We start from the raw sequence: 27,192 nt of genomic DNA, 5'->3' as shown, positions 1-27,192 counted from the left end.
ATTCATTCTCTCTTTGGTTACTGATGTGTTTAGAAACAAAGTTTTTTCTTCCTGCGTGTTCTACTTTTGATTGGAATCCAACTCCTGTAACAGATACAGTCATTTTGGAGTTTCTGGAGTCTTGGGGTCCCTTGGTTTAGCATAATGCCCTGAATTCTCTGAATTGCAGAGGCTGCCATTGAATTATTCAAGTTTGTCCTTAATAGCACTTGGCATCCACTGTGAAGTACTATGTTAGCAAAGGGGGGAGGGGGAAGAAAACAATTTAGCTAAAAGAATATTCATGAGGTTTCTAGACTGTATAGGTTACATTTCCAACAGAGGCAGATCATTTAATCCATGCAGTTGATTTTTATCTCTGATCTTCACCAAAAAAGCCAAATAAATGACTTAGTTGTCCCTAGTCTGTGACTCCTGGCACAAATAAGTCACAGATACTGAAGAAATTAGTCAAGGGGTCCTTTTGAGTCTGACATATTTGTAAAAAAGGTAAAGGTAAAATGGAATGTTAAATTGTCACAGGCATTTACGTGCATGCGTTTTCCGGTGTTTTGAAATAATCCATTATCCTCAGCAAGTTGGCTTTCGTTTATGGATGATTTTTTGAGGTTGAAACGTGGAGGATGGGGAAAGTTGCTCTGTTGCCTGAGGTTGTTTCCTTGTTTTTCCTTAGACGAAGCCAGGAGAGCACCATGAAAGATACTGACATCAAGAGGCTGCTCTATGCCCATCTTTTGTGCATATTTTCCATTATCTTGAGCACTTTTGTTCCATCGTTCTTCTTGGAGAATTTCTCTGTATTGAAAACTCACTTGACCTGGTTGTGCATCTGTTCTGTGTTGGTAACCGTTTTCAATCTAGTGTTGTATTTAGTCGTGAAGCCAAATACATCCTCTAAAAGAAGTTCATCATCACCCAAGGTAAGGCCTACTACTTCCTTTTTAAAATAGAACACATTTCTTTCTTTTAAAAGAGTTGCAGAGTTCCATAGTTTGCAGAGACGGGAGTGTTTCCACCTGTCGGAAGTTGCCCCAGATGGGCGCAGCAGTCAGTGTTGGGCCCTGTTGAACTCAGGACTTCTTTCTGGTTCTTCCAGCTGGGTGGCAGGGACTTCAGACAGTTGGATCATCTTCTGCTGCTTTTCCCAGGCCACTGTCTGGGAGTTGGATCTGAAGCAGAGCAGCTGAGACCCAAAGGGGTGCTCATGTGGGACGCTGGTGACTCAAGGGGGTTGCTGTACGTGCTATGCCATAATAGGATCTTGGTAACTAGTTTGAGGATGGTACCAGTGTTTCTTTTAAAAAAAAAAAAGTGTATGAGTCAAGTTCCCAAGTTTTATTTTTTTCTAGTCAGTAAACTTACATGCTGGAAGAATGCCCACAATAGTTATTAGTTTCTTGCCATGCGTGGAACTGTGGAATTACCACTGCTTCACAGGTAGCATAGCATTGTGCATTTGTCCAGTCTTTATTGCATGCCACCATGGAAGATTACATGTGGCAGCCTGTCTTTAATCCTTCCTTTATAAGACACAGCAGTTTGTTTTCATTTACCTTTGCATTTTTGAAGGACACTTAATGGGTTTGTCAATAATTGCAAAATCAGTCTCCGAGGTAATTGGTGTTTTGAACAAGGCTGTTTTTTGGGAATAGTCACTGTAGTATAATACTTGCCTCTTCCGTGAACCAAGTCCTCACTTAACATTTTTTAGCACTCTGTGTAAATGCTCTGTCAGCTCATCAGAACTCTGGTGCTGTTTTGGGCTAGGGTACACTCCACACATGTGGTTTCCAAGGAGTGTTTCCTAAGCTCGGAATCAAGTAGGTAAAGAAGCTTGTTTGTAGATATCCAGGTCTTTTCTCTCTCCTGTGGCTCAGAATAACTTGGATGTGATGTAAAGGTTTTTAAAAAAGAATTTGTTGGTGTACTTTTTCCAAGAATTTTGTTTTAAACTAATTTTTATAAGTCATTATTTCCTGTAGGTATTTGAGGTTTCATCACATAGTAATCAGTGTGATGTATTTGTGGGGTTTTCTGTACCCTGGAACTCTATTATCAATGACTGTTTCCTGAGTGTTGGTTAACAGTATAGCTCAGTCCACACCCTGGACACAGAAATCGCCGTTGGCTTCAGTGTTGTGGGCGAGTGTGGAGTACGGGAGAGTATACGTGTAACCCTGACCTTGGAGTGTGTTTACAGCCTGTGAGAGGGCACAGGACACGTGATCTGACTGGAGGGAACATTCACATTTACACAGAGTGCTAAAAAATGTCCTCTGGCAGGGGAACGTGTTGTATTTGTAGATAAGATTGAAGAACCCGTTGTTCTGTAGACCTTCTCTTGAGTTTTCAAATTATTCATCTCTCTTTCAGGTAGCCAGGTTTCTGAAATGCTGTATCTACTTTCTTATGTCTTGCTTCTCCTTTCATATAATTTTTGTGCTATATGGAGCGCCGCTCATTGAGTAAGTTTGAATTTTCCTACACATTTATATTTTATAGTACTCACTAAACGTTGGGCTGACATTTTTGAAATTAGAGAAAAATTCAGACATGTTTAATGAGTCAAGTAAGGATAACAACATCATTGTCCTTTGTTAGCACCAGTGTTATTTTCACAAACAGTGGACTAGCTTAATTTACTAAATGCTACGCTTGCCTAGCCTTCTGTTAACAAGTTGTGTGTTGGAAGCAGGGAGAGGAGATGCTGCAGCACGCCAGTTACCGTGCGGCCGGTAGGGAACTGACTATAGTGCCCTGAAACATTTCAGTTCTCGGTGAATGTGACTCTGAAATTACTGAAAACGTTTTTGTTTTATTTTGTTTTTTAAGAAGAGTCGATAGATTTTTGTAGGTTTGTGTACTTTATAAGTCAGAGTTTGTAGTTTAAATGTAAAATCTAATTCAATAGTTGTTCCAGATGGTTTAATTTCAGACCGGTTGAAACCAAGTTCACAGTTGTTTTCTGTAATGTCTATTATGGATTGCCAAATTTCAGTGTAGCAGGGGTCAGTTGTCACAGTGAAATGAGTGGTGATAGATATATATACAACTGTGGGTACCACATACTTACATAATCTGTACATGATTGTATGAAGACACATAAAACGGAGAGGGGATTTTCTAGATGGGGAGGACAAACCCTGGTCTAGGAAGTGGTAGCATCCATCTAATCTTACCTAGAATGCGTATCTGGGGTGATAGCTCTCAGATGTCTGGTCTTGCAACCAGCAGCATCGCGTTTAGGCAGAATGCACAATCTCAAGCCTCAGTCAGAAACTTGGTAGGTGGGACTCCCAGATCTTTAATCTTGCTCTCCTGGTGGTTCCAAATAAGTTAAAGTTGAACTACTGGCTATAGAGAAAGTTCTAGAGACTCTAGTGAAAAAGTTAATGTGTAGAGATGGGATTTCTTACAATAGAAATGTCAGAACGGATCTTTTGGTTTTTAATACTTCTGAAAACAATAATTAAAGGCCAACAATTTGCTAGGTTGCTTTTCAGGGCTCTCATTTTGCTAGTGAAATGGCTTACAGTCATTTTGGGGGGACTAATATCTTTCAAAGTAAAGTATAAGAAAATATTTTCATATTAAGTGTGTAACTAAGATTACATATGTATATGGCTGTACCTCTAACACTTTGTAAAAAAATTAATAGCGGTTTTTCTCTTTGTAGGTTGGTGTTGGAGACATTTTTGTTTGCAGTGATTTTGTCTACCTTTACCACTCTGCCTTGTTTATGTTTGTTGGGACCAAATCTCAAAGCATGGTTAAGAGTTTTCAGTAGAAATGGGTAAGTTCTAATTTTATATTTTAGTGATATTTGAAATTAATAATAATGTTGTGTGTGTGTGTGTGTGTGTGTGTGTGTTTTTCTCTTTGGTGCAGGAGGTAGATTTTTTTCCATGAGTGTTTCTAAGCACGGTGTAGTTCTTAAAGGAGCAGATAGGCTTCGGGGAGCCCTACAGGTGGGGAGTGAGAGGAGTGGATGGAAGGCTTGAGGGAGACCCAAGCAGGCAGAACTATAGGCCCTTTCCCTCACTTCCTCAGGATGAGCTCTGCTTTTTCTTTTTTGTATGGTAGAATTCTAATTAACCTCTTGTTGGAGAAAAGATTTCTACTACCAAAAGAAGGCTTTGAAAACCGTTGTTCTGGAATAAGGCCCTGTGATCATTTGTCATAAATGAAATTGCTTACACATACTTTAAAATGTAGAAATGGAGTCCATAATATAAAATATTTTGTATAGCAACAATTTCATACTCAGCTTTTTTTGTGTGTGTGGTGACACACACAGTACAAGTGTTATAGGATTTCATTTCCCAAGTAGCTATGTATGTTTTTAGCATAGTTAATTAAAAATATTACCGTCTTTGTAAATAAATCTTTGAAAATGTATATTTATTTTGATGTCCTTTATTTCTTAAATATTTACTTATTAGAAAGGCAGAATAACAGGGAAAGAGGGAGAGATCTTCCATCCACTGATTTACTTCCCAGTTGACCATAAGAGCTGAGACTGGGCCAGGCCAAAGCCAGGAGCCAGAATTCATTCTTTCTCTTCCTTCCTCCCTCCCTTCCTCCCTCCCTTCCTCCCTCCCTCCCTCCCTCCCTCCCTCCCTCCCTCCCTCCCTCCCTTCCTTCCTTCCTTCCTTCCTTCCTCCCTCCCTCCCTCCCTCCCTCCCTCCCTTCCTTCCTTCCTTCTTTCCTTCCTTCCTTCCTTCCTTCCTTCCTTCCTCCCTCCCTCCCTCCCTCCCTCCCTCCCTTCCTTCCTTCCTTCTTTCCTTCCTTCCTTCCTTCCTTCCTTCCTTCCTTCCATCCTTCGTCTGTCTGTCTGTCTGTCTGTCTTTCTTATCATAGCTGATCAGGGTGGAAAGGATCGAGGGTTAGGGAGACATTGGTGAAATCATTATTTCCAAATTTGCTGTTTCCTTCTTGTTGTTTCTGGGGGAAGGGAAGAGATAAAGGGGAAAGCCACATCCGGCTTCCCAAATATCCCAGTACCCAGGAATGGGAGACAGCCACCCAATATCCACCCACGGTCCCGGTGTGTGCATGTTCTGAGGGTTCTGCTCAAGTGGTTTGGATAGTTCTGAAATGCCGTTAATTTCACTGATCCAAGGATGATGCAACCATCCCAGTGTCCATTGACTGACATGGTCAGCCCCAAGCCTCCATTAATCCAGGTTTTTGCTGTCATCATTTGGCTGGAATGCTCGTCCAATTTGCTCTGTTCTCATTCTTCTGCTATGGTACCAAATGGGCTGCTATATTCTCCATGCACATCAGGGTCTGTGTCCATTGCTCCACCGTTTTCACTGAGGAGGGCATATTCTTGGAGGGGAGTCCAAGACCTATGCCAGGCAACCCAAGGAGCCAGAATTCTATCTGAGTCTCCCGCAGAGGCCAAGATGGTTGGGCCATTTTCCATTGCTTTCCCAAGGGCATTAGCCAGGAGCTGGATCTGAAGCAGACCAGCTGGGGCTCCAGTTAATCTTCTGATATGGGATGCTGCTGTCCAGGTGGCAGTTTAATCCTCTGTGCCACAGTGCAGGAAAATTATAGACAGTAGCTGTGATGTCTGTAATTTTGTTCTATTTACTGATCAGAGATTTTTGGAAGATTTATTCTTTGCACCATGTTATGCTGTTATGCTGAGTTCTATATGGATTCTGAAGTATTAGGAAGATTTCTTTGGCTGAATATCTTGCATGTTCAAGGATAAGGAGGGACATAAGCAAAGAACAAGGAGACTAAAATTGTGTAAACCCACTGCAAGTATTATAGCAACCCAGAGGACTAGGGGACCATCTGGAGTGTGACAGAGGAAGGCAATGACCTATCATAGATGTGTATTTTCTCAGTGACACCAAGAAGAAAGAGAAAAGACTTTATATGTCAGGAATATGATTGAAGGCATAGAAACCAACATGAATGTGATATTTTTGTGTAATTGGGAGAAGCACAACCCATGGAGAGCAGAGGATACATGCCGGTCAGCTTGGTTTCATGAATAACAGTACACCTTTTGAGCTTAATAGTTCATTCTTTTACGAACTATCTACTATTCATTAAGTCTCTAGAAAACAGAAGTGTAACAACCAAAAGCTTTTTTCCCACATTTTTAATCCCAGATGGGATTAATTTCTTCTACATTTAGTTAGAAATAGTTAAACAGTAAAAACTGGTCAGAATAGTTTTATTGGAATTGTTGATTTCTCCAGCTTTGAATTCTGTGTGTAATACTAATGGTATATTTGCGGGAGACATTGCAAGAATACATGGCTTTAATCTGGTGTTCCCAGAAATCATGGTGCCATTCAAAATTGGGCAGTAAAAGCCACAGAGCCCAGGGGAGAGATGGAATTAGGGCATTGCACTCAAGGGCCTCTACAGTGACACTGAAGGAGGGGGCTCGGACTTAGAAAAAGTGATAGCATGGTTTTACACGTGTTAAATGTTAAGGAATATATATGCATTTTAGTAACTGTAACCCTTTGCTTGGAGAAGACTTTCAGTTTGGTTTTGGAAGTAGATGTGGGAAGGTTTGCCCACATCTAATAAGTAATAAGTTGAGTATCCCTTGTATAAGTTTTAAGATTTCAGATTTTGCAGTAGTTTCATATGTATAATGAGATTTAAGCACGAAGCTTGTTTATATGTCATATATACCTTATATACATAGCCTGAAGGTAATTTTGTGTAATACTTGTAATAATTTTATACACGGAACAGAATTTCATGGTATGGAATTGTCCATTTGTAGCATCATGTTAGTTCTAAAATGGTTGCAGATTTCACAGCATTTGAAATTTTGGATTTTTGGATTAGGGATGCCCAACTATTAAGTGCCAAAAAATGGTAATTGGAGATTTGACCAAAAGATAGGCCACATGAGGACGTATGTGGCTCGTGATGCCTGAGGCACACTGAGGCAGCCAGGAGAGCTTTATGCTTGTGCTGTCGTTCACATCACCTGTTTAAAGTATCCACACTATAATGGCCTTTAGTTTATCACAAATCTAGGTAACCATCACCAGTCATCATCAGGAACATTTTATCAGCTCTTTAGCTACGAGTTCTCTCCGGCAGTACTGTTGTCATGGCTGGTTGGTAGAGCGTGGTGGACACCTGTGCTCTGTGGTGTGGCTGGGTAATTTACACTCACACTGAGTATGTCTCACAGATCGAGTCATTCCTTAATCAGCAGTCCAAAAATCACAGACTTGAATCTTCAACACAAATATTCTCACAGGCTTGACTGTCTATTTAAGTTCCTTTTGCTAGAATGTAAGTTACTAATGTTTTAACATTAAAAGATATTAAATATTAAAACTCAAGAGAAATAAACTGTTCCTAATTGTTCAGAATATTTTATCATAAGTCTTGCTTACTAGTTGGTAAATATTTTTTTTCACTTATTGTATAGTTGACCTTTTAAATCTGAGATTTGATGAGTAAATCCTTTGCATTTTGTTCTCATATCTTCAGCACTTTATCTCTCTCAGAAGGCTCTGTAACTAAAGTGAGATGGAAAATTATACGAAAGAAGATTCGATATTTTAGTTAGCAGATTCATAAAATTAGTAAGTTTGATAAGAGGTAGTGGAAAGGGCTTGGAGTAGAAAGCACCAGCATCAGTGTTGAAACTATAAAGTGTAAGGTGGTCAGACTCTGTGAAGGGCTGTTAGTGATAAAGTTGACTCTCCATATATGTGAACTCCACAGCTTATTCAACCACTAGAGACGACAGTGTTTTAAAACATGGCATCTGCACTGAACATGTGCATATTTTTTCTTATATTTCTTAAATAATACAGTGTAACTATTTACAATGGATTAGGTATTAAAAGTAGTCTAAAGATGATTTAAAGTGTACAGGAAGATATGCGTAGGCTACGTGCACAAGCTATATCATTTTATATAAAGCATTTGAACATCATGGACTGGGGCATCTGTAGGGGGTCCTGAAACCCTTCCATTCTGTGCCAAGGGACAGCCCTGTCTATAAAAGTTACAACTGCACATCTTTGACAATCCTAGGATATTACCTAGGAGGCGCACATACTTGCATACCTGCGAAAATGTATATAAGACTATAGATTTCAGCCTTAGTAAAAACCCTAGATGTCCTTTAGTAAGGGCTATAGTTTTTGTTTTATTTTGTTTTGTTTAAGATTTTTTACTTGAAAGGCTGTGTTAAATACAGAAGGAGAGAGAGGTCTTCCATTCACTGGTTCATTTCCCAAATGGCCACAATGGCTGGAGCTGAGGTCGCAACGGCCAGAGCTGAGCATGCTTGAGGCCAGGAGCTTCTTCTGGGTCTCTCAATGTGGGTTCAGGAGCTCAAGGATTGTCAGCCTTCCTCTACTGCTTTCCCAAGCCTCAAGCAGGGAGTTAGGTAGGAAGTGGAACAGTCAGGACATGAACCGATGCTGCAGGTAAGTGTTTAGCCTACTGTGCCAAGGTGCAAGCCTCTTAAGTTAAATTTTATAAAGAATTATTTATTTGATAAGTGACAGAAACAACAAGTAAGAGAAAAGATAAAGAGATTCCATTTGCTGATTCTGCAATTGGTCACACAGCCAGGTGAACTATGTTGAAGCCAGGAGCCAAGGACTCCATCCTGGTCTCTCACATGGATGGCAGGAGCCCAGGTACGTGGTCATCCTCCGCTGCCTTCCCAGGTACATTAGCTTGGAGCTAGATTGAAAGTGGAGCAGGTGCGACTCCCAGCTATTGCACGTATGGGATACTGGCATCTCAGGTGGTGGCTTATATTGCTTTACCATATGTCGACTCATTAAGTTACTCATAAGATACTGTGCAGCTGGAAAACTACATACATACACACCCACACACCCACACACTCGTTACTACTCTCTGCTAAGTAGGAAAAAGCAAGGCAAACAAATGCCGCTATTTATGTAATACATTGGAGAGGGGAATGGGTAATGCCCGTGTGTCTTCAGAAGGGTTCATCGAACCTTGGTTGCTTGGTTGTCTCAAGAGGAATCAGCAAAGCCAGAAGCCAGGGCGGGGAGAGCTTGCACTGAACACCCCAGCTATTGTTGCTAAGTGCTTATTAGTCAAAATTGACATTGTGGATTTTGCTAATACATAAGTTACTATTTGCTTACTGAAAGTTAGGCTTGTATTGAGAAGTTGAAAGATCTCTCTGATGCTGCCTAAACTTGATAGACAATGAAGATTATTCTTCTAAAAGTTCTAGTTCAGTTGCTAGCGGACTTCTTTTTTTAAAGATTTATTTATTTTCATTACAAAGTCAGATATACAGAGAGGAGGAGAGACAGAGAAGATCTTCCATCTGATGATTCACTCCCCAAGTGACCGCAATGGCCGGAGCTGCTCTGATCCGAAGCCAGGAACCAGGAACCTCTTCCGGGTCTCCCACGTGGGTGCAGGATCCCAAAGCCTTGGGCCATCCTTGACTGCTTTCCCAGGCCACAAGCAGGGAGCTGGATGGGAAGTGGGGCTGCCAGGACTAGAACCGGCGACCATATGGGATCCTGGTATGTTCAAGGCGATGACTTTAGCCGCTAGACCACCCCGCCAGGCCCCGCTAGCAGACTTCTGCTAAAAATAACCCATTTGTAATGCAAAACAGTAGAATTTGTATTACACTGGAAAGGCATAATATGCTAATGCAAAATATATTCACACTTTATAAAGCATTATTGTATATTTCATAGTATTTCTCAGAGCAATCTCGTGAGATCATCCTGTTGCCCTTTTCTAGAGTAAGGTTCTAGAAAACTGCAAATGATTTTCCCAAGCTCTGTAGCCAGTGAGTGGTAGGGCTGGGCTTGAGTCTGGATTATCTGACAGTTTAGAGATTACAATTCAGGGGCAGCAAATGGATTCTTTTCTTCACTATATGTAGGCCAAAGGCTCTTGAACATGCTGCCTAACTTCATGGTTCCACAGATGTACTAATGCGATCAGCAGATGCTGCACTGCCAGTCCTGACTGCAGTGTTTCTCCTTCCTAATCCTCTGGATGACGGATCGACATGGGGAGAGGGGCAGCTTTTTTGCCTAGTTTAATGTGGGGTTCATTTCGCTTTTGCCGTGGAAGGGAAACTCAAAGCTTCATGTTTCTATCATACATGTCTATTAATTCAGTTTTTCAGGAGCTTATACAGAGCATGTCACATATTGAGTGAGCTTGAAAATAGCTAATTTAATGAATTAACTAGCTTAGTGTTAGAGTTGGCCTTCTTAAATGTTCACTTATTTGCAGAAATAGAAAAAAAACTCAAAAACCTCATGATCCTGTAGTGATAATCTGATATAGCCACAGAAATTACTCATGTTATATTGAAATAATTTCAAAATATAGTGTAATAGTAATATTTTACCAAACTCTTAATTTCAAATAATCCTGTAACTTAAGTAGAGTATCCAAAATATATGACCAATACATAATTTTTCATATTAAGTGATTGAGTAGGAATTAAAGTTTAATTTGAAGTTCCTGTGGTATAGTTATAATTTATGAAGATTATTTTAAAATATTGCCAAAAATATTGATTAAGGATTTTTGAGCTTTATTTTTGGTGTTCATGCCATGTTTAGGAAATAAAGTGCATTATGGATTTTTGGTGGGTGTTTCAGTTTAAAGCAAACTCTTTTATATTAAAATATGTCTGGGGCCTGGCGTAATGGCTCAGTACGGAAATCGTTGCCTTCTGTGTACTGGGATGCCATGTGGGTGCCAATTCCAGACGCAGCTGCTCCGGTTCTCATCCAGCTCCCTGCTGTGGAGGGTGTCCCACGTGGCATCCCACATAGAAGAAGCTCCTGGCTTCTCACTTTAGATGGGCTCAGCTCTAGCTGTTGTGCCTACTTGAGGAGTGAACCAGCAGATGGAAGATCATTTTTTCTGTCTCTCCTTCTCTCTGTAAATCTGTCTTTCCAATAAAAAAGAAAGAAATCTTAATAAGTAAATATATCTGATGATTTTCAGTGTGACTGGGCCAACCTTGAATTGACATGACAGTGAATATAGTGTACAGCAATAGAAATGTGTTGCTATATTTAGCAGAAGACTGTATCGATTTTTAACGTATTTGCACACTGATAGACAATGGAATCCTGAGATGATAATCATGCAGGCTGAATACAAAAGCCTTGAGCTTGAGAATGGTGTAGAAGTTACATACTGAAAAGGGTTCAATTTTGGTACTGTCGAATTTACTTCACAGTTAAATGGCACTGTTTTAGCAAGATTTTCCTTAAAGTAAACCTAAAAGTGTTCCAGGAAATCAAAAAGCTGAAGAATACTGTTATAAGGAAAATTGAAGAAAGAAAGGTCATTTGGTTTCTTAAAAGATTGTGTCAACATCTAATGAATGTATTTAATGTTAAATATACTACGTTTGTGTTATTTCAGTTTCTTTTTTGCTTTGGTATTTGTGATTTTTTTTTTTTTTAAGTTTAGTTTTCCTTGTAAGGCGAAGAATAATAATTGGACCTCTGTCGGGCTGTTTTTCATAAAGTTTTCTTTCCTGTTTGTCAGTTCTTTAATGTTACATGAATATGTGAGTTAGACTTCATCATGTTCATTAAACTAAAGAACCAGATACAAATGTGTAGTGATTTTGTCCAAGGGAAAATGACCCATTTTGACCTATTTGTATGGATGAACACAACAAGCCTCTTGCCACTTTTGTACTGAAATGGATTCTATATGGAAAAAATGATTCTGAGCTATTTATTCATATGAAATGGTAATTAAACCTGAATGTGGACACAGAAATGTATTAGTCCAATGGCATTTATTCATTGGGAAAGGGTGTAGTTTTAGAATTCTGTAACATCTCATCACCACTAGGGGGAGTAGTACCATGTCTCTTTTTAGATCTTTTTTGATCCTTTAGATCCTCTTTTGATACTTTACAGCTCAGCGATGTAAAGGATCAAATTCTTTTGAACAGTATTTTGATGGCTGTATATCCAGACCACTAGTGTTTATGTTTTGTTTTTTTACACATTTATTTACTTTTATTGGAAGGTCAGATTTACAGAGATGAGGGGAAACAAAGGTCTTTTGTCCACTGACTCACTTCCAAGTAGCCTCAATGGCCAGAGCTGAGCTGATCTGGAGTCAGAAGCCAGGCGCTTCTTCTAGGTCTCCCTCATGAGTGAAGGGTCTTAGTGCTTTGGTTCATCCCCTCCCGCTTTTGCAGACCACAGTCAGGGAGCTGGATGGGAAGTGGAGCAGCTGGGATAGATGGGATCCTGGTACATGCAAAGTGTGGATTTAGCCACTTGAACCATTGTGCTGGGTGTACCAGTGTTTACTGTGAACTGCCCTTAGGTGCCTGGCACTGTGGCTAACACATTGTGGACACTAAAACGATCTGGTTATTTCAATTTTTTATTTTTTCAAGGTTTATTTATCTATTTAAAGTCAGAGTTAGAGAGATCTTCTGTCTTCTGGTTCACTCCCCAAATAACTACAATGTCCTGGGCTGAGCCAAACAAAAACTGGGAGCCAAGAGCTTTATCTGGGTCCCCCAGGCAAGTGTGCAGGGACCCAAACATTTGTAACATTTCCCACACTGTTACCAGGGAGCTGGATAGGAAGTGGAGCAGCTGGGACTCAAACCAGTGCCCATATAAAATACTGGCATCTCAAGAGATGGCTTTTCTTGCTGTGCCCCAACACTGGCCCCCAGTTAATCTTGATAGAATGAATTGTAGTGGAGTCCAACAATTTGTACTTGGCGCTTGTTGTCACGGAAATTGATTTATAACACTAGTCAGTTTTCAAGGTTGTTTATAGTAGCACAGCAAGCCATACATTCTGCTCTCATCCCTATGGACCTTGTGTTAATGTTTCTTAGTTGTGGAAAAAATTATCCAATAGCATAGAATTTAGGTGACATAGAAATTTACAAAACGGTAATAGATTAATGCCAGTGTGGCCATGAATTAGTTAATAGAAAAGAATTTACCTGTTTTCTTTTTCTTCTCAACATTTCTGTCAACTTCCAGTGAAAGGACAGAGATTCTCCAAAGTATAATGGTGTTTACTTGGGAATAGCAGAGTATGCCGATGGGGATATGCATGCCATCGGAAACTGGGCATGTTCAAACAGGTGGAGACGAGGAGGAGTTTTTAAAAGCAAATTCAAGGAAGGCTACATTAATGTTATGAAAACAGTGGTCTTTGGCCACAGTGATTGATAGTGAGGATGGCATTGGTCTGTGGCTAACAGTTTTTGGGCAGATGTCCTTGTGGACATACTTTTTGCATAAAGTTTCTGTGACCTGCGTTAGGCTCGTGGTCCTGGAAATCTTTGCAGTAGTTACTATAAGGCAGTCATGTGTAAGAACCCTTCCTTCGTAACCTCCTGGCTTTGTTTAATTATTTATTTTGGTTAGGGTTGACACAAATGTTCTAACTTGAATCTGACAACTTTCACATTACAAATGAATGTGTTTATATATAATATATGCGGTACATAAATGTGTGTATATATAACTAAGAGGTATTTCCAGATTTCAGATAATTGCAGAAAATAGAATATTAAGGATCTTAATTCTGTCAGAGACAATAATTACTAACAGATTTTATCTGTTCTATTTTGTACATGTTACATATCTATTTTTTCCCCATATTTCCATCTATTTGAAAGGCAGAGCAAAAGAGAGAGAAGCAGGGTGGGGGTGGGGGAGAAAAGGACAAAGAGAGAGGGAGGGAGAGAGAGAGACACAGAGAGAGAGAGAGAGAGAGATCGATCCTCAATCCACTCATTCACTACAGCATGGCCAAGCCAGGCCAAAGCTGAGTTCTTCCGTCTGAACCTTTCACATGAGTGGCAGGTGCGCAAACATGAGAGCCATCATTTGCTACCTCCCAGGATGCAGTAGGAGAAAGCTGGATCAAAAAGTACAGTAATCAGGACTCAAACCAGCACTTTGATTGGGATGCAGATATGCCAAATGGCAGCTTAATCCACTGTACCACAGCACCGATTCCCATGTCTGTAATTCTGAAACAAAATGGTTAGTCACTACTTTAATTCAGTTATTTATTTATAAGACAGAGGCATATATCTTCCATCCAGTGATTCACTCACCACCCAAGGTTGTTCTGGGCCAGGTTGAAGCCAGAAACCAGGAACCCAGTTTGGGTCTCCATTAGGGGTGGCGGGGGCTCAGCCACTTGTCATTACTACTGTTGTGCCGGTTTTTGAAACCCCCAGATAATCATCAAGCCTGAAGTCGGTGCTGAGGCAAAAAGGTGGTTTATTCAGGTTAGCCTAGGTAACCCAGCGACCTCCCCCAGCCCAGCATGGCTGGGCGGGGGAGGGGCAGCTGCAGCCGAGGCTGCAAGGAGGACAAAAGAAGCGCGAGCCAGAAGAGCCAAGGGCAGGCCCCCGAGCCCAAGCCCCCCAGTTCTTATACATCTTAGGCTATTAATTATACAGTCATGACTTAGCAGGCTTCTATTGGTGGGTTTGAAACAAGCAACTTTCAAAAAGTACAAATCGACGAGCTATTGGGCTGTGAATCTTATCAAATACCGAGTACCTCCTTCCTGAGAAGTGGTCTGCCTACGTGACCTGCCAGGTGTCCTGCCGGGTGTCACGTAGACTATCAGGCCTGAGGTTCACACAGCCCCTAGCCAAGCCATTAAGGCAGAATCACAAAAGGCAGAGAACGCCTAGGTTCTTCACTACTGCCTCCCAGACTGCGCATTAGCCAGAAACTGGACTTGGAAGTTGGGCCAGAACTCAAGCCAGAGCACTCCAGTAGAGCAAATGGACATTCCAAGCAACATCTTATTATTATTATTATATATTTTTTAATTCTTGAAATTTAGCATATAATTCTGTATAGTCTGAGATTTATCCCCCCGTTTTCCACCCTCAGTTGATTTTTCCTACAGTGTTACAATTTCGTAAGTCTGCTATTCAGGTGTGCCCTGACATTTAAGTACAGACAATGTCAGACAGTCCATCATCCCATTGTCTAGATATGTCCAACACTTTCGTTGGGAATCCACCTATTGTTTGGAAGCAGAGATGCATGGTGCATTGTGTCTTCACTTCTGGATATAGTAGTCTGCATTACTCCACCACTATACATTCCAATTTGCATGATGGATTCCTTATATTAAAGAAAATATATGATATTTCTGTTTCTGTGATTGTCTTATTTCACTGATAAGGGTCTCTAGTTGGGACCATCTAGTTGCAAATTGTATAATTTCATTCTTTTTAATGGCTGAATAATATTCCATGGAGTAGATGTACCACGATTTCTCTAACCACTCCTCTTTGGATGGGCGTCTGAGTTGTTTCCGTGTCTTTGCTATTGCAGATTGTGCCCAAGCAGCATCTTAACTCTGTGCCACAGGCCTGTGCCAAACAGTGCCTTGTAACTTTTTCCTGCTGGCCTAATAGGAACATCTTTACCTGTGTGGCTGTTACAGTTCCCTGCAGCTGCATGCTATTCTTAGTGTATCTTGAAGTGTGCGTCCACAAAGCTTCAGCTTACCTTGCTTGTATAGTCAGGAAACTGATGATCTTGCTGAACAAGGTTGGGCAAGCAGGACATAGCTGTTTATGCTTATGGCGAGAAAGGTTGGGGTCACCATGTTCATTTGATCTGATCATGAGTGCTGAGATGAATATCAAGCAAGTTGTCATTTTTGTAATTATCCCATCTGTTGAATTTCCTGTGGAACATTAGCAAATTTTTGTGATTATAATGTTATAATAGAGTATCTTTGTTTCATAGAAATCTTTATATTTGTACCAAGGGTTTCTATAAGCTAGAATCCTGGAAGAAAATTGATGGGCACTGTCAAACTGAAGTTCTAATTTTCAGCACCTGTAATATATTTTTATATATAAGACTACTGTAGGAAGTTGAAGAATTGAATAGAAAGATGTTTATTTTAAGGTGTGAAAATTTTGGAACCCATGCAAATGAGAATGTTTTCAAAAAGTTCGCAGAAAGCTCACAAGAAATCATGCATGAATCTCAAGATTTTTTGCAGCAAAAAATGAACTTGTTTTTTAATTCTTCTTTTCACAAACTTTGAGGTACCCTTGTGTGTTCCTATCAGAGACTGCTGGCTTCCTGACTGCCCATCAGGACTGTTTGTTTTTTAATCAATCTCCTGAGGCTCTTGCCTTCAGGGGCTCTGCCAGGGGGCACTCTGCGCCCTGCAGTCTCCTCACCTGATTCTTAATTGAGTGCATAAACTGTGGGCACTGCTTTTTAAAGATGCAACTTGTGGGACCACAGCTTACTAAATTTCAGTGGGCACTACTGATTAAATCTCAGAGTTAGCAGTTCCCCTGCCCCAGCCTTCAGTCTTTCCCTCTGGCTCCTGTTGGTGTAAACTGGATAGAAAATGATGTGCAGGCTTCAAAAAGCAGCTTTGAAACAGGAAAGGTTGGGGCCAGCTGAGCTCACCAGACATTTCCAAAGATAACTTGCTCATCCTGTTTGAACAAGTAGCCTCAGCACCCCGACCAAGTGAGGGGTGAGCAATATGAAGAGAAATGACCCTAAAACTCACTATTGGAGAAGAAAAATAGGAGAATATGCCGCACCAGGAACCAAACAGCAGTTCACACAGGTGACCACAGCAAAGTGTTATCCAGAGCACATGGACCTCCTCCCAATTCCAGCTTCCTGCTGGTGCGTCTCTTGGCCTTGGAAGGCATCAGTGATGGCTCCAATAGTTGTAAAAGAGAGATCAGGGTGTAGCTTGGGCCTTCCTGGCCTTGTCCCTGTTTAGCTGTGGCTGCTGTGGCTATGGGGTTCTGGAGAGTGGATCAGCAGATAGGAGTTCCCCTTGTCTCTCTGCATCTCAAATAAATATGTTAGTGAAGATCCTGCATTCAGTAAAGTAAGAGCAATGATGAGATAATGAAATAAATAAGTTGAGGAATTACAGAATTAGCAAAATTATACAACTAATGAAATAAAATAATAGCCACACTATTAAAGAAACATCAAGAAACAGAAACACAGATAAGTCAGAAAATCAAGTTTTAGTATGTGTGAAGGTTTGCACCAGCCAAAAAGAATGAGAAAGGATTTATGTTGTGCTGCAGAGTGGCTCCCTGCAATACCAGAATCCCTTGTGGCTGCAGTTAAGAGTCCTGCCTATTCCACTTTGGATCCAGTTCCCTGCTAATGACCTGGAGAAGAAGGGGGCATGCTCTAAGTACTTGGGCTCCTGCCATCCAGGCGGGAGACTCAGTCCCCAGGCTTCTATCCATATGGGGAATGAACCAGTGGATGGAAGATCTCTATCTCTCCTTCTTTGTAACTTTGCCTTTCAAACAAATAGTAGATCTTTCAAAATAACAACAAAAAATGAGCAGTTTGGGAGGCTAATGGGAAGAACAAAGCAGTTTAAGTAGATGGGAGAAATGCAGAGAAGAGACAAAGGAAATTCAAATGGAAGACTAGTTAGTTCTCTGAAAATGCAGACAAGCAGATAACTCAAAGATGTGCTTGAGGTGGGTACTCTTTCACAGATGCTTAGGCTGCCACTTGGGACATCGGCATTTCTACCAAGAGTGCCCAAGATCAAGTCCAGCTTCCTACTAATGTGCAGCAGGTAATAGCTGGAGTACTTGGGTTCCTGCTCCCCGTGCAGGAGACCAGGCTGACTTGTTGGTGTCTGGCTGGGCGTGGCTCAGCCCCAGGTATTGTGGGCATTTGCAAAGTAAGCTAACAGATGAAAGATACCTTCCTGCCACCAAAGTGTCCCTGTCTCCATCTCTTTGCCTTTCCAACATAAAAATAAATTAGCAATTTTTCAAAAAGAGACAATCTAGAAGATATTTTCCTCAAATGAATGAATTGTTCAAATTTGCATATTAAAGGAGTTCGCTATATCAAGAAGATAACTGAATGAATAGGACTGCAGAACGAACAGAATATACATGAAGTAAGGGAGAGGTAGAGAACATGTTAATTGTATCCCTCCAAATCCCCAGTTATTCCGACTGTGCCTGGGTGCTTAGCCTGTTAGGTGTGGCCCCTTTGAGGAATCAGGCTGACATGACATCTGGGATGGGGTCCACCTCTTCTCCAGTTTGACCCAGGATGCTGGCAGCCAGGTTTATGCCATCCAGGTAGGACATCAATACATTTCATTCTGGGGGAACTACACTTCATTCTGGGTGCTGGCATGTGGGGGTCCTCTCGGGAAGGGGCAGGGACCCAGGCAGCTGCTGGTGCTGTGTGGCCCACAGGTTGAATCATTGTATTGAATGCACAGTGAACACCCAGTCAGCGGTTTTGTGCTTCACTTTGTTCTAATTTTTAATAGCTATATTGAGCTGTAACTGCATACCATAAAGTTCACCCATGTGATGTGTGTAACTCATTGGTTTTTAGTAGACATTTATGCAGCCAGACCAGAATCTAGTTCGGGATGTTTCATCATACCGAAACCATGAAACTGTTGTCTTTGCAGCCATTCCTCGTTCTTACCATTCTCTCTCATCCACAGCTCAGGCAGCCACTACTGTGTTTTCTCTTTCTAGGTTTGCCCATTCTAGACATTTCCTATGTGTCATTTTAAACAGAAGAGAAAACCACCAGACATTTATGGACTGCCTCAAATGAAATCCAGAAAGGAGACTGTAGAAATAAAGGCAACACAGATTAAAACAGAACTTTAAATAAATCATATTTTTTATATCTATAAAATGTGAAGAGGAGGCAATCAAAAGAAATATTCAGAGAACAAGAAAGCTCTTGGGAAATTAAAGTACTATAAAAATTGAACAGAAGTAGAGAGTTCGAAAAGATGCTATAGGTCAACAAATAGGCAGATAGGGAAAGTGAATTAAAAACTAAGCTACTGCAGAGAGTAATTCAAAACAGTAGTCCAGCAAAAGAGTGAGGAAAAAGATTCTTAGAAGATTTTAGGCAGACATGAACCTCAGTAAGGTAATTATCACCATGAGCCCAGTAAAGCTGGTTTCCATGTACCTGTGTCGTGAGTGTTCGCGGAGCTCGGGGACAGGACGGGCGTTGTGGTATAGCAGGTGAGGTCACCACTCGGGACCCCCTCCTCGCTTAGCCCAGTGTCTGGTTTGAGTTTGGGGCTGCTCTGCTTCTGAACCAACTTGCTGCTAATGGATCCTGCAGATGATATTCCAAGTGTTGGATTCCTGTCCTGTCTCCTTGCTCCATTGCAGGGGTTGAGGGTGGGGGGCGGACTCTGTCACAGTCCACAGTCTGTTGTGGGTCTCTCTTTGCCTCTCAGATAAATTCATTTTAAATAATTAAGTAAAGGGGGCAGTGAGAAAAAAGAAAAAGGAAGAAAACCAGAAGGAAGGCATGTTGGAATCCAGGAAATAGAACTGAGAAGCAAAAGGAATTTACAGGATGGTAGTGTAGGGCCCTGCCAAGACTACAGCAGTGAATCAGGCCCAGAGAGCAGCCAGCCCAGGGTGGCTGGGGCCCGGTGAGGAGCCTGCAGAAAGCATTTAAACCTACTGGGAAGGTTCATTAAAAATGGTTTAGTGGCAGTAACATTAGCAGAGGGTATGTATGAAGGGATAGGAAGCAAGGGTTCTTTGTTTTTAATGCATATGAAAGGCAGAGATAGAGACAGAAATTTACGTTTGCTGGTTCACTCCCCAAAACGTCACAGTGACTGAGACTGGACTAGGCTGAAGCCAGGAGCCAGGAACTCCTAGGTCTCCCAAATGGGTGCAGGGGCCCAAACACTTGAGCCTGTCTTCCACTACTTTCTTAGGTTTCGTTAATGGAGCAGAACTGAAGGTGGAGCAGTTGGGACTTGAACTGGGGCTGTGGTGTGAGAAACAGGTATGCAAGTGGCTTAACTTTCTGCACCACGATACTGCCTTCAGGGCAGTTCTTAACATCCAAGGAAAATTGAAAATTATGTTAACTGTGAGAATAATTGTGAACTGCAGGGCTCACTGTGATGAATAGTTTCATGGTCATGATAAAGTAGACCTGCTGTTTATGTGGCCAGTGGGAAAGGCAGTACTGGTGAAAAGGGGGTTGTGAGTTGGAAGAAAGGTGGAGGCTTGTGGGTGCTGGGCCTTCTCCGACAGTAGAGCACATAAGGTAACTAAGCCTTGAAAAAACTCTGCTTAAATTTGAAGGCAATAAAAACATGAGAAAAAGAGGTTGGAGATGTCTCAGGAGCGGAGAAGGACACAGAAGACAACTACTGGTTTCATTATTTGTGCTCTTGGTCAAATTGTGGTTCTTGATTTTAAAGATAGCATATCTTATTTTGAAACATTGTTTTGTACTTTTAAAAAGACAGTCTGCAGAGTTTCTGTTTTAACTAGGTCTTTCTTTTTTTCACATTTATTATATGGAGGATCATAATGTGTCCACCCTTGGATACACTAAACAAAATAGAGACGACTTCTTGGAATAGCATAAGATAGCCACAAATGTGCAGGAACAGGAAATATAACCTAGATCTCGCTGCTTATCCCAAGGAACATGGAGTTTAGAAATTATACACACACATATACATAATATACATATATATATATAGTTTTGTTTTGTCTTTGTTTCTTTTCCTTTTTTTTTTCTTGGAAAGTCACATTTTACAATGAGAGACAGACAGATGGATCTTTTATTCTCTGGTTCACTCTCCAATTTGCCACAGTGATTGGAGCTCAGCCAGTCCAAACCACACGGGTGCACAGGCCCAGGGACTTAAGCCATCCTCCACTACTTTCCCAGACCATAAGTGAGGAGCTGGATCAGAGGTGGAGCAACTGGGACACTGACTGGCACCCATTTGGGCTGTTGGCTGTACAAGCAGAGGCTTAGCTACTGCTACCTGCGGTGCCAACCCCCAGAAGCTAGATAATTTCTAAAGTTAGATAATGCATATTAATCCTTTTGAGACAACTCTAATCATTTTACTGCCCTTGATTTAAAAAAAAAAAACCTTTTATGGCTCCTTTAATTTGGCGCTCAAGACTTTTATAAAATCCTAATGCTAATCAGCCACAGTGAGATACTATGATGAAAAAGGAATGACTGTAATCTAAAAAATATTGGCAAGTGTTAGGAGGATGTAGAAAAGTTGGAGCCCTCATACATTGCTAGTGAGAATGTAAAATGGTCCAGTCACCTTGGAGAACAGTCTGGCGGGTCCTTGAGTCGTTAAGCATCAAGTTAACCATGTGACCAAGTGGTTCCACTCCTTGGCTGTAATTCCAAGAGGAATGAAACTGCACGTCCACATAGCAACGTGTACATGAATGTCCATGCCATCTTTATTCATAGCAGCCAGAAAGCTGAAACAAGCCAAATGGCCTTTTGCTGCCAGATAACTAAAATGTGCAATGTCCGTCCACAGGAACATGAGTGAGCCAGAAGAGGAATGAGGCATTGATGGGGGCAATAACTTGATGGAACTTGGGCTTGCTATGTTGAGTGAGAAACAAAGGCAGTTCCCAGTTACTGCCTGCTGGATGAGTCTATTGGTATGAAATTTCCATAACAGACAAATCCACAGAGACAGAGAAAGTATGGTTTTCTGGACCTAGGGAAGTAGTTGGGGATAGGGTGAGGAAGTCACTGCTAATGGTTGGAAGTTTCCTTTGGAGTGTTGTGAGGGTTGCACAACTCTAAATATACTATGTAACTTTGAGTTGTATACTTTGAGTGAATTGGATAGTTGGAAAAAAAAATTCCTGAGATAAGTTTTAACACAGTAAAGCTGATGTTTTAGACCTCCTATCTCTAACCTCCTTTTCCAGCCTTATGAGCTCAGTTTTACCCAAGTTCTCTTAGCTGCCATGTCACCTTTAATGCAGCTCTCCATCCCCACACCTGGTACTACCTGTTTCTTTCAAAGCCTGCTGAATGCCCCGCTCTGCCACAAAGCAGAAAGGTGAACTTGAACAGAGAGCGTAAACTCTGCTCTTCCCCCACCCACACGGTCTCTCCAGGGACAACACTCTGTACTACAACACAGAGGAACTCTGTATTAAGTGGTGCCTGGTGAGCGTTCGCAGCCGTGAATAGTCAGTCACCCTGCAAAATCCTCAGAATTACCTGAGCAGAGCAGTTCTCTTTGTATGTTCAACTTAGCCAGTTTTCTCCCTCCAAGATGAGAGCAGGTCTCTTTTGTTGAATCCTACTTGAAGAAACTGACTTGCATAGATAGTTTATAAATTTAAAAAGAATAAGAAAATACAGCAGACACTACCTATTTAGTGATTGGCTCAAACCTCCTGTCTCCTCTGTTTACCATAGAAACAAATGAGGGCTCTGACGTTTGTACAGGGGAGGGCATAAGATGGGCAGCTGATAGCAGGATTGGTTTATCAACTACAGTATCATTGGGAACTTATTTTAATTCAGTGTACATTTTGTGTGCAATAGTTGGCCTATTTCTAATGAAAGGAAGCATCCAACAAAGCAGACAAATGTTTTCTGGCTAGAACATCCTGCTTTTCATTAACTTCACAATAATTCCACTTTGCATCTTCAAGCAGTCAAATGCTAGGATCCCACTCACTGTGTTGGGGGTGGAGGGTGGGGAGTTTACTGTACTGCACCCAGCCTCTTCTTACATATGACTGCATGCAAGGGACAGGCCACAGCCAAAATCTGCTGAAAGAATGACAGACTTAGGTCTTTTCACCTTTGCACTCTTAGATTCATTTATTGCTTTAAAGATTTGTTTATTTGAAAGACAGAATTAGATCTTGCTTCCACTGGTTCACTTCCTAAGTGGCTAGAGCCAGCAACAGGAAACTTTATCTGAGTCTCCCTTGTGAGTGGGTGACAGGGACTCAAGTGCTTGGACCATTTTCTGCTGCTTTCCCAAGCTCATTATCTAGCAAGGAAATGTATTAGAAATGAGGCAGGTGAGACTCAAAACCAGCACTCAAATGGGATGCCAGTGTTTGAGGCAGAGGCTTAACCACTAATGCACAACACCAGCCCTGGATTGGTACTTTTAGTACATGGATGTGGAATGTAAAATCACTGAGTCTTTTGAAATCTTTTGTTGTTCTCCACCCCTTCCTGGCCTCATCCAGTTGGTTGTTCTAAGTGAAATGTATCATAAGAAGGAATAGTTGAATAAGTGAGTACTATTGAATAATTGAGTGAAATATTGTTGTAGCTGTTAACAAAGAAAAAGAAAATCAAAGTTGTGTTTATAATGTGATGCCCTGGAGTTTGTTTGGAAGGATATGTACGTACGCACATTGCACTTCTGCAAATAGGAATGTATCCTTCAAAAATGAGCCTGTTTATTTGTACATGCATCAAATATTGTTGTAAGCACATGTAACAGTTTGGTAACAGCAGCTGCCTCTGAGGAAGGAAACCAGGAGTTGATGATAGCAGTGTGCGGAAGACTCAGTTGTCACTGCAAGTACTTTTGCCTGTTTGACTTGTATAGAACATGTGTATCATGGAGGTAAATTTATATTTTCTCAAGAGGAATTAATTGTTAATAGTTCTTGGTAAATTGCTGTCTGTGAGTTGGAGTGGTCATTGTAACTGAACAGAAAACGTATGTTCACTTGTGTTATTACTTGTTTAGTCTACAGCAGTTAAATTACCCAAGCACACCACTGATGATTTGCATATTTGTGTTTTACAGAGTTTCATCCATTTGGGAGAATAGTCTGCAGATCACTACAATTTCTAGTTGTATGGGGGCGTGGCTTGGAGCATTTCCTATTCCCCTGGACTGGGAAAGACCATGGCAGGTTGGTCTCAGTTACTTAAAGTGACAATGTACCTGTTTGCACAGTGATAGTAAAGCTTTCTGTGTTTGATTGTTCTCTCTGACTTGCTCTGTCGTATTTGAGGCCTCTTCCTTGGGACTTGTCCCACTGCCACAACATCTAGGTGGCCTTGTTTCTACTACTTGCATTATTTTTCCTACCTGTATACAGGAATAAACAAGCTTATTTTGTGAATACCCAGTAGAGGTTATTAGGGTATAATTTGCAGAAATTCCCCAACTTTTATGTCCACTGCCATTTTGTCTTAGGTTTATATTTTCTTGATTGATGATCAAATTGAATGTTAATCTTGAAATGTTACTGTGATAAAAACCACTGTACTTAGCATCTTTGAACCTATAGCTTTCTAATTGTTTTCTAAGGGTGATTCAATTTTATAGAAAATTGAATCAGAAGGTAAGTTTATTTTGGTGCAAAAGATTTTGAAATCTATGCATTAACTTGTGTATTTTCCATGAACTTTTTAAAGACCCTTGGTAGGTTTGTGTTTTTAAAATTTTAAGGACTATCAATAGTTATAAAGAAGAAAATAAGAACTACTTTTTTAGGAAACCCTTATTTGTGTTTTGATAGTTTTTGCAGCTCCATCTCTCCCTCTGTGTGTATAACTAATCAATGTTGTTTATAATTACTTTTTTTCTCCTTTGATGACAGTGAAAACATATATGTAATATTTCATTATTGGATAAATTGCTATCCCAATTTTATAAATGGATATTTAGATTAGTTCCAATTTTATTTTGGTAATTATGCTTACTGCCGTCCTTAAATCTACATTTTGGCACACCTGTCCAGTTTTCTCCTTAGGGTGAAGAGTGGTAGGATTAAATCTTTAACACACACCTCGCTTGCCAACTTTGGGATCTGGGTTGTGTGCCTTTCTTTGCTTGCACTTGGATCTTGGGCACTTGGATCTTGGGATCTAGGGCAGCCAAATTATCCCTTGCTGTTCAGCAAGTCTGGTGGGTTTGCCCTTCCTTCACTATGTTAGAGAGACCCATAGAGGTCTGGGATGTGCGATGTCACTGGTACCCTTCTCAAAGTTGAGTGCTGTCAGAAGGTTTCCATTTTATTTCCCCCGTGGTCACTGGGAGACTGGGGTTCATCTCTAGTCCAGTGGACATAATGGGGGACAGCACCTGCGCTGAGTCTCTTCATCAGAGTGCCAGTGATGTGTAGTCAAGAGGGCACTCAAGGCCTGAAGAGCATACCTGGACATTTGTTTTACATGGTTAGGGATCACTACTTTCCAATTGTGCAATTAAATCTCAAGACAGGTTATTGACAAATAAAGGACATAAGCCTGATGGATTTGGTGAGCTCATGTATAATTAGTATATCTGTGTGTATACAGATGGTACATTTCACATTGTAGAAGTTTGGTATCTTAGATGTATCTCAATCTTGTGTTTCCAAGTATATACAGGAGCAGAAACTGAATCATGGGAATAAATGTGCCATGAAAAATGTGGGTGTAGGCTTGCTTAGAAAATAGATGTTAATGACTTACAAATCAATTGTCCACTTTTGTTCAGACCGTTAGCTATCGATTCATTTTTCTACCCAATGTTTATTTACAGTGAAGATGAGCTGTAACCAAATCAATATTAGCTTTTAAAATTAATATGAAGTTCCACTTGAATTATTTTCTTCAGCTAGCTGATGTAAATATGTAACAAATGTTGGTCTCATCAAGAATGTTTCATTCTATTGGAAGAATACTGGCTGTGTAATCATCTTAACTGTTGGGTTGTTTTTAAGAGTATTCCAAGTTAATGACCCACTTGTTCACTATAATCTGTTTTAATTACGATACACACTGTTGGGGGAATGATGGAATTGGTGTACAATTAAACATCTTTTATTCATCTTGTGCTCATCTGTCAGTCTTTTAGCAGATACATACTAATCAACTAGAGAAATGAGGAGGCTTCATTCTTTTCCTTCAGCTTTTGTTTTTAGTAAACTAGGTTGCTGTTTTTTATATTAGTAACCCTCTCTGCACAGAACCAGTGCTCAGTGTGGTCCTGATGGTGACAAACTCAACTAGAGAAGAAGCAAGATGAGAGAATCTGGTGTTTCTGAGAAGTGAAGATAATGCCAGAGCCAAATTTCATGAGAAAATATTACTTTATAAACCTTTTTATCTAAAATATAACATGTATTTTAAAAGGCTTTTAGTTCTCCGTGCTTCTTGAGCTAATACATACTGGTTTTTGGTAAGGCAAGCATTTCTGGATTGTGGCCTGGTTTTATTTATAGTCTAGTCAAAGAAACTAGAGTGTGTGGTTAGTAGTTACACTTTCTTTAAGGATATACAGTAGCCCCAACAACTGTTACATGCTTTTATTTCATTTTTTCTACCTTAAAGTAAGATCTGACTATATAGTGTTCCAAAGGCCAAGCAAAAGATTGTTATGGATGAGAAATGAGAAATTCAATAATGAGAACACAATTGAACATTTTTGTATTTTAAAAGATGCTTTTTCATTGAATGATGGAGAAGACCCATTGAAATATATTTTCTCAGTGGAAAAGTTTCTCTTTAGTATGATTTTTAGATTATTCTAAGTAATGACCAGTGCTGAAAGACACTAGGTGTCTGTGTGGTTGGGGAAAGCCTTTCTCTGTAGCATTTGGTGCTACCTGTCTATTGTTAGATATCTCTGTGGATGACTTAAAATATTTTAAAATCTTTTGGTTTCTCTGCATTAAAAATTTCAGTAAGATAATAAACTTTAGGATTTCTCATAATCCAGGTAGCCATTTTTACTTCTACAGAGTCCTTAAAGTTATTGGTAAAATAAACACTGGGACCACAGAAAACCTTTGTACATTAAAACATGAATCTTTATCTGCTCTCAGTAGCTGACCAACATATACAAGTCATGTACAAAGCATATAGTATACATAAGCATAACAGGAGTTGAATTCTGATAGCAGTAATTTAGATTCAGATTGTTATGTATTTTATAATAAGATCTAATATGCTTTAAATATTTTGTAGAAAAAGTTAGCTATGAGCTTTTCACCTGGAAAGTATTCTTTCCTTTATCAAAACACAAGCTAGTATTTCATGTTATAAAAGGAAAAAAAAGTGAGGTGAGCAGTTAAGAAATGTTGATTATTCTGTGCAAAGGAAATTGACCATGAGGTTTTAAACTCACATGTTTTATTAATAGGTACTCAGATAACATGATGATGTAGAGCTCTGGCAGAAGATGGCAGGGTGCCCATTCTGGCTCTGCCCAGTGCTCCTGGAGGAGTCAGTAACAAGATCCGTGTAAAATTCTGAGCTCAGAACCTGCCGCTTGGCTTCTGTGGGCGCGTGTGCTCTGCAGAGCTCATTAAGTAACTGCGTTCCAGCACCCCTTCCCCACACGCGGCTTACCTCAGTTGGGTTC

The 27,192-nt window shown here is 40.5% G+C and overlaps 1 protein-coding gene across 2 annotated transcripts in view; it reads left to right on the top strand.

The window, feature by feature from the left end:
* PIGF (phosphatidylinositol glycan anchor biosynthesis class F) overlaps positions 1 to 27,192 on the top strand; it is a 34,181-nt gene that overhangs the window by 933 nt on the left and 6,056 nt on the right. The window contains exons 2-5 of one of the 2 annotated variants that reach the window (XM_040993204.1): positions 674 to 920; positions 2,374 to 2,465; positions 3,677 to 3,793; positions 23,641 to 23,749. In XM_040993204.1, coding sequence (XP_040849138.1) covers positions 693 to 920; positions 2,374 to 2,465; positions 3,677 to 3,793; positions 23,641 to 23,749 — 546 coding nt within the window. In that variant the 5' untranslated portion in view covers positions 674 to 692. The remainder of the gene's footprint in view (positions 1 to 673; positions 921 to 2,373; positions 2,466 to 3,676; positions 3,794 to 23,640; positions 23,750 to 27,192) is intronic. The other variant, XM_040993203.1, reaches the window with a different exon arrangement.

Source organism: Ochotona curzoniae, unplaced genomic scaffold (genome assembly GCF_017591425.1).
Source record: "Ochotona curzoniae isolate NIBS_2020 unplaced genomic scaffold, NIBS_Ocur_1.0 contig_883, whole genome shotgun sequence".
Lineage (NCBI taxonomy): Eukaryota > Metazoa > Chordata > Mammalia > Lagomorpha > Ochotonidae > Ochotona > Ochotona curzoniae.
The sequence above is the reverse complement of the archived record's forward strand: the minus strand, read 5'-3'. Positions and strand labels throughout refer to the sequence as shown.